Source organism: Pagrus major, chromosome 1, assembly GCF_040436345.1.
Source record: "Pagrus major chromosome 1, Pma_NU_1.0".
NCBI lineage: Eukaryota > Metazoa > Chordata > Actinopteri > Spariformes > Sparidae > Pagrus > Pagrus major.
Genome location: NC_133215.1, coordinates 9465145 through 9473050, shown reverse-complemented (window position 1 = coordinate 9473050; position 7906 = coordinate 9465145). Strand labels below are relative to the sequence as shown.

The window sequence follows — 7906 nt, the reverse complement described above, 5'->3', positions numbered from 1 at the left end:
AGGGGGATAAAAATGATAATTTAAAGGTCCCATTTTATGCTCTTTTTCTGATTCATACTTTTATTAAGGGTGTCTACTAGAAAAAGTTTACATGCTTCAAAGCTAGGGTAGGTAATTCTGTTCAAAAGCATTTTCTATCATATTTGTATAACATTTCTTAACATCCTGACAGCATTCAAAATATTAAATGATTTGAAAAAACCCCGAAATAAATCCATTGTCTCTGGCAGCCACAGGCCTGTAAAAACTTCATCCAGTCAATTTAACCGGCCCAACAATTTTGTATGGACGGACTACCTGTCAATCAATCTGCACTTACCTGACCACCCTCCCCACCCTGTGCTGACTCCGCCCACCAGTCATTGTGCGTAACACCTGTTGTATCGAGCTCTGTTTCCTCGTTGAGATTTGTTTCCCCTAGTCCTGCCCCCGTCCAAAATGGCCCGAAAGGCAAAGGAAGCGCGTGTTCACAAAAAGCTCGCCCCCGAGCTGTTGTGCTCGTACCACAGAGGCACTGTGGAGAGAGCTAAGGTTCAAAACTGACTTTTTTTAGCGAGTTTTAACTGAAGATGTTGTATTGTAGAAGTGAAATCCAAATTTCTTGACTGTCTAGTTATATTCTAAACTGAGACAACAGCACATATGTTTGTGTTTTTATGTCTTTATTAACACAACCAACTACTGTTATTTCTATCAATAAAAAATAATAAATTTGTGAGAGACTTTTCATTTTGAATATTATCGACTTTTGGAAGAATGTGTGCTCATTCATTTATAGGCTAAATATAAATCGCTATTTTATCATATTTGTCTTAAATCCAGCTCCATTATAGCAGGTAAAGCACATCCTGTCAGCTTGTAGTATTACTGTCAAATACTGTTCCCCCTCTGTTCAATATGAAAGGAGGCTCACACATCTTTCAAATTCATACTCCTGACTTCTTTCCCCACAACAGTCACAAAGTCCTGTGATTTTCAGGCTTATTGAACAGAGGGGGAACAGTATATTTCAAAAGCATATAGCGAACAGACTTTTTTTTAATATTTCAAGTTGGCAGCACACCGCGTTATTAAAATAGTATGAGCCAGTCCAGATGTGTTTTTTATTTGCAAATTGGTCTATCTGAGAACAGGCCTTCAGTTTCTTTACGCACGTGAGTCAATTGACAGCACTCATTTTATTTGATACAGCCTATACTTTTCAATAAAAAGGATTATAAATTGACATGCTTTGATATCATACTTACATATCCTGCATATCATTTATCATTTTAAGCTCAACTAGAAAAATTGCATTTCCTGCGAAAATACAGTGTGAATGCTGACGGCTGAAGTGATTTCGGAAATCTGCTGAATGTACTGCCGGAAATGCATAAAACTATAAGAATGAATGGTCAAGATTTTGCAGAAAAAGCTGAAAAGTACAAGGCTTAATGGACTGAAAAAGCTGAATATTGTGATAGTTGAACAGTTTCTCTAGCTGAACATAAAGCTGAACATTTAAAAAAGTTGAAAAGGCAGAAAGCTGAATTTTTGAAAAGGTTGAAAAGCTGAAAAGTAACAGGCTGAAAGAGCTTAAACAGCTGAACAGTTTGATAGTTGAATGGTTTCTGTAGCTGCACATATGCTGGAGCAGTAGCAGAACAAAATTTGAAAATGTCCCCATAAGAATGAATGGGAAAACACCTCCCAAACACCTGCAGGTCTAGAAAAATGTGTAATGGTTATGGCCAAAATATGTATACAGTGAGTAACGGGAGACGTTGCTGAAGCCTGTGATGTGTTTTTTATTTCTGTAGAGTGAAAAATGAGGGTACGAGAGCGAGAGACAAAACAGGTATTGTCTGCTCTCCTCCAGAAATTTTGGCTCAAAATTAACATTGAGGCTTATGGGGGAGTTGCTGGAGTACTTGTCGCTCAAGGCCCTTTACAGCCAAAAGTTTAAGTCCTACATCTGAAATAAGACCATCATCTGAAAGCCAACAATATTTCCTACATTTCCATGTATATATTGTCTATGTGAAGTAAAAGATGTGGGACCCAAATCAAGCTGAAGACAGTTTTTTCTAAAGTTTTTGCAGCTGCTCTCCACTCTAGCGTTGATGTCACGCACTCTAGCTCACGCAATACACACCCATTATAAAACCAGAAGACAAGCTAAAAATCCTTAAAACTAAAACTGTGATTATTTCAAAACCGTTAAAGATTTTCAAAAACTGAAATACATGACAAATAGTTCAAGGTCTTGTGAATATTTTAAAGTTGGAATGGTGTCTCTAGCTCAAAGTATGAGGGACCAGAAGAGGTTGAAAGTGGAGGACTTTTGAAGAGGATTTGAAAATTTTCCCATTTGCTTCCATATTAATTTTTTTTTTTGAAAAAGCTGAATATTTGAAAAATTTGAAAAGCTAAAAAGCTGAAAAGTACAAGGCTGAAAGAGCTTAAAAAGCTGAACATTTTGACATTTGAACGGTTTCTATAGCTGAACGTATGCTGAAGTAGTACAGAATGAAATTTGAAAAAATCCCCATAAGGATGAATGGGAAAGTTTTTGCAGAAAAAGCTGAATATTTCCAAAAGTATAAAAGATAGAAAAAACAAAAATACACGCCATCATGTCCTTAACGAGCTGAACATTTTGATAGTTGAATGGTTTCTGTAGCTCAAAATTTGTAGGAGGAGCAGCGAGCCAAAAAACGTACGGAAGAGGAATAATAATATTTAAATTCCAGAAGAACAATAGTGTGAATGCTTTGAAGCATTCACACTAATAAATTCAAAATAGGTATTTGACCGGAATTTCAAACATTTGTCCGGTAAATTGAAAACCTGCCGGTCACGTTGTCCGGTGCCAATTTTTTCTAGCGGAAACCCTGCTCCAGACTTCATTTTCTTTACATAGCAACAGTCCTGTGTTGTCTTTGACAAAATCAATAACATTTAATGTTAAAAAAACACATTGTTTTTCTCATACTCCATTCCTGCAGCAGTGAGCAAATTGAGTAAACTGTACATATATTTAAATGCACTGTATGTATGCACTGTATAGTCTGGGTCGAAGGATTATTGACCTGTTCGATTATTGTATCTGAAATCCAGCATTTTTCTGACTATCGGAAATATATTTTTTTAATCCAATTGCTGATAAAATAAACCATACATTTCAAAATGTGATACTTTGGTTCTGATGCAGCCTCCAATCTGCAAAGTAAAGGCTGATTTTTGGTTGAACGTAAGCTCCAAGCAGAGCTGATGCCGTAACCTATGCAAGTGGCCTACACTGTAGCGAGCGTTTGTGTGGGCTGCTGGCGGTGATGAGCGGATTGCCAGCTATACTTTCCCCTTTAAACACACCAACCTCTTTGGCTCACAGCTGCTACTCTGGGCTAGGGAGAGTGGACAGGCTGAGTGACTGCAGGGAGGTCTACCTCCACCTCCACCTAGAAGCTGAAAAATGTGTTTCTACCTAGCAGACCTATCACAGTCGCTGAGGGCATTGACCGTATAGTTGTGACATTGCAACTTTACAGAGCTCCCAATGGCTTGTTTAAAGGCATAGTTTCTGCATACAGGCTGTGCGCATTTCTCCATGGGTTGAGCTTTTCAATAAGTTTGCCTTATTTATATAGCATCTTGACATGCCTTATAATCAAAAAATTCATGGAAATGTCACTTTCACAATATGTCACAGATGTCACTCTAAGTCACAGACAAGTACCTTGGAATATGAAAAGCAATATGGGAAATCTGAACAGCTTGGAGACATGGGTGATGAAGGGACTTGGACTTGAAGGGTTGCTGATTGAGTCCATATCCACACTGAATATACAGCTCGCCATCACATCAATACTATAGGCTCCAAAGAAGCTGGAATAGACATGTTACACAAATTAAACGAATCATTGATAAAATCAAAATTCTTCATGGTGAAGTTATTGAGCTCATGTTAAATAATCTCTGAATCGAAAGAGAAAAGATGGTAATAATCATACCCATCAAGGTAACTTATAAGCAGTATTACAAACATATATAAACATTGAAATTACAGATTAGCCTTTTCAACTCTGCAGATCTCACAGAATCTAAATGCAGCCTACTATAGTCCTTTTGTTTTTGAAGATACACTAAATCTCTAAATCCTGTTTTTATTTTGATATAATATAACCAATATTACTTAATCATAGGCACAGTGTAGTATTTGCCTTAATAGTGTGGACTAGATTATTAGGGTCTGGCTCTGAATAGTCAACCTCTGAGGACACGTTTTTATACAGTGTTAACTAATTTAATCTCTGCATCAATTCCAGAAATACTTGAAATGAATGAAAAATACTTATTTGTGTTTAATTTCTTGAATGAACAGTTCAACATTTTGGAAAAACAGATAAACTGCTTTCTTGCCAACTGATATACTCGTTGTCTGTGGGGTAAATACAAAAGTCGTTAGTTGTTAGCTTAGCTTAAGACAATAACAGCCCAAAGGTAACAAACTCTACCTACCAACACTTCTAAAGCGCACACATGAACATGTTTGTTTCCCGTGTGGCGCTCTTGGGTGGTGTTCTGTCAATTTAAAATAAAAATAAAAAATACTAAGTTTGATTCATCTAATATTAAGCATTTACAGCAAGTTATTACTCACTTTTTCATAGTTATAACTTCATTATTGTGCGCTTTGGACTGCAGGCAGGTTGTCAGCTTGTGGGAATGATGTTTCATGGCGCTAAACATCTTAGGAAAAGGAAAAAGCAAAAAATTAACAGAAGTACGTAACGTGAAGATGAAATGAGGTAAAAAAAATTCGGAAAATCGATAATTTACCTCTTTTATACGGCCAGAGGTGAAGTTAGGAGACAGGATGCTACGAAGTCGTCTCCAGTGATCATCCTCAGCTATAGTCACAGCGTCATAGAGTTCCCCATTCAGGGAGAAGTTCTAAAGGAAGAGCGGTCAGCACACTTGTGTTTATGCATGTTTGGGTTCACAATTGTACATATAAGTGTAAATTGTTTTTTATTATTTGTTGTTTTTTTTTTTGAATGAATAGACCAAAACCCACAATCAACTGATCCTACAAACAGGTAGTGTCTGTGTAGCCACAGCCTAATAGTTTAGAAAAATACCTGCCATATTCTTAGCTTAAACAATAGATAAGAATTTAAATACCAAGAAATCCAACATTCAGATGAAATGTGTACCACATTATTATTAGTTTGAGCTAGCGGTGGCTCTAGGAATGTAGGGGTGTCAGTATGCCAGTTATATGCATTGTAGGAGAAAATTATCGCTCAATGCTATATAAAAAGAACCAATCTTTTTCCGGACAGGTGTTCAGCCCGGAAAGGGAAACTGTTTTTGGACACTAAAGCAGCCTCTTGCTCGTGTTCTGGTTTGACAATGTTTGTACATTAACTGTCGGAAAGATGATTCTAGTTTAATGGACACACTGAAGTTAAAGAACAATAAATCGACTGGCTGTTCAAGCAGAAAGTTTGATTCAGCAGACAAGGTAACATTTATCAGCATGTCAATTAAGTCAATCCATGTGCTGCACTTTAGGGGCCCAAAGCATTGGCTTAGCCTCTATATGCCTGTTAGCATGTTAACATTAGGATGATAAAAACTAGATTATTTGCAGATGATATGATTGTATTTTGTTGTGGTAAGAATTTTGAAAAACTTTTCGATGGTGGAAAAATAATTGAAAATGCTAAACAGTTGGTTTGATTCTTTTTAATTAATACTGACTTTAAGGAAAATGTGATACATAGTCTTCAGGAACTCATAACTAAGGTAGAAAACGTGTCTTGGTTGCTTCTTCATGTTTTGTTTTCTTACTTTTTGAGATTTTGTCATTTTTAACATGTTTAAAGTAAAATTTAACCTAAACTAATCTAAATAATCAAAGAATTGCAACATTGTCTCCATTTCTTCCATCCCAAATTTTATGTAATGTAAACTGAAAATTACAGCATCACAGGGCGGCTTTTGAATTTGTCGTGAACGGGGACTTTGAATGGAAATTGTGACATATCATAGGTTTTTATGTATGAGACAACAAAAATCATGTTATGATTTTCTATTAATTTCTTGTTCTCAACATGATCATTCACCAATTTTGAAAAGGGAAAAAGGGTGACAGTTCCCAATGTAAAAACCATGAATGGCCAGTATTTGACTTCCCATCTCAAAAACACATTCTCACAAGTTCCTTTTGAATGCAACATAGACTGCTTTAATTGATGTACAAAGGATCACATTACATTAGTGTCTTTTGTACTCTCCTGTGTTTGTTCTGTTCAGTGTTAATATGTGCCAGTTCTCACCCGCCGGTTGGTAAAGTAGGTGAGGCACTCCTTCACCAGGATGGTTTTCAACATGTCAGGGTCCGTCACAGCTAGCACGGGCTTCTTGAACTCATATGATCTGGACATTTACACAAACACATATTAACATTTCCAACATTTAGTGCAAAACTCATATGTTGTATTTGCCGCCAACACTACTGCTGGCACAAGCAACCATGAGAGGCTCAGGGGTCATAACCTGCCAAACAGTTTCGCAAAGCATAAAATAATATGGTAATAATTATACCAAAAATATTGACTTTAATCTATGTTATTAATTTATGTGTTTTGATTACATATACAAACTACAAAACTACAATCTAAAGTGTCACATTTATCACAAAGTTTTTATATCATGTTGAGTAAACATGAATGAATTAAATGACTTAGTCTGATTAAAGTAAATTAATGCAGACTTATACATAAACCTTATGTGTTTATTCAATTATTACACATAAAGTTAAGGGGAACTTCAACAAGAACATAATGTGTTTCTCAAGTGTTTATTATGCAAGTATAATATGTAACAGTAATGCATTCCAAATTGTTTATTCGGTCTTCTCTAATATATATATATTCATTAGAGAAGACCGAATAAACAATTTGGATATATATGTATATATATATATATATATATATATATATATATATATATATATATATATATATATATATTATAAACACTGATTCAACATGATAAAAAAAAACTTTGGTAAAGCTTCTGGTTTTCCTTACAGGCCTCTCTATTGTTTGCAATATGTGGATGAGGTCCCAACAATATTGAACTTGTGTAGTAGAATTAGATGAAACATTTCTATTAAATTAAAATACTTAAAGTAAATGTTTTAGGCATAAGTATTTCTTGAGTGTAGGGTTATTTCTTACAGTGTATTTACAGTGTATTACATGAGAACATTTACTCACCCCCACACTTTCCCATACTTTTGAGCACACGCCTTGTCATCTAAGAAGTAAACCTTGTAACAGAGAATACATTTTCAAAATACATAATTGTATCTGTACCAACACAGTTCATTTTTTAACTCATATGACAGAAATCATGAAATTATGGTCATTTGGCTTTAAAGATTTACATACAGGGTTGTGCCTGCCAACTGTTCCAAAGTACATGAACGGCTTGGGACCTGGGATTCCCAACTTCTCAAATGTCTGGTAAGTCTTGTTGCCATACCTGCCACCATATACCATTATATCACATCTTTAAATAGTGTCAGTCAAATTACTGTTAACTTGAAAGGAAAAAGGGTTAATGGTTGGTGCATTAGTTTAGGTGACCAATTTCACCTCAAGTACTTTGACTGAAATCAATCGAACATAACACTTACGTAACAAATAAGCAGATAAATGTGATCAACAGAATCCATGTTTCTAAAGAGAAGAGAGGAAGGTAGTCCATGGCTCTCTCTTGCTTGACCAGACTGCTGTGATCTCAGCTTTGCACCGAAGTAACACGTGATTACAGACGCTTCCTGTTTCTCTCTTTCTCCCTGTATGGAGGAACGAAACTGACAATATCAAAAATAAATATAAACATACAT

At 35.7% G+C, this 7906-nt stretch overlaps 1 protein-coding gene across 1 annotated transcript in view; it reads right to left on the bottom strand.

Moving 5' to 3' along the window:
* Positions 1-7785, bottom strand: part of LOC140994465 (cytochrome P450 3A30-like) — a 10624-nt gene extending 2839 nt beyond the window's left edge. Inside the window, exons 1-7 of the mRNA XM_073464105.1 lie at positions 7694-7785; positions 7446-7539; positions 7272-7324; positions 6327-6426; positions 4822-4935; positions 4643-4731; positions 3719-3867 (exon numbers count right to left, since the gene is read on the bottom strand). Coding sequence (XP_073320206.1) covers positions 3719-3867; positions 4643-4731; positions 4822-4935; positions 6327-6426; positions 7272-7324; positions 7446-7539; positions 7694-7764 — 670 coding nt within the window. The 5' untranslated portion in view covers positions 7765-7785. The remainder of the gene's footprint in view (positions 1-3718; positions 3868-4642; positions 4732-4821; positions 4936-6326; positions 6427-7271; positions 7325-7445; positions 7540-7693) is intronic.
* Positions 7786-7906: the final 121 nt, after the last annotated feature.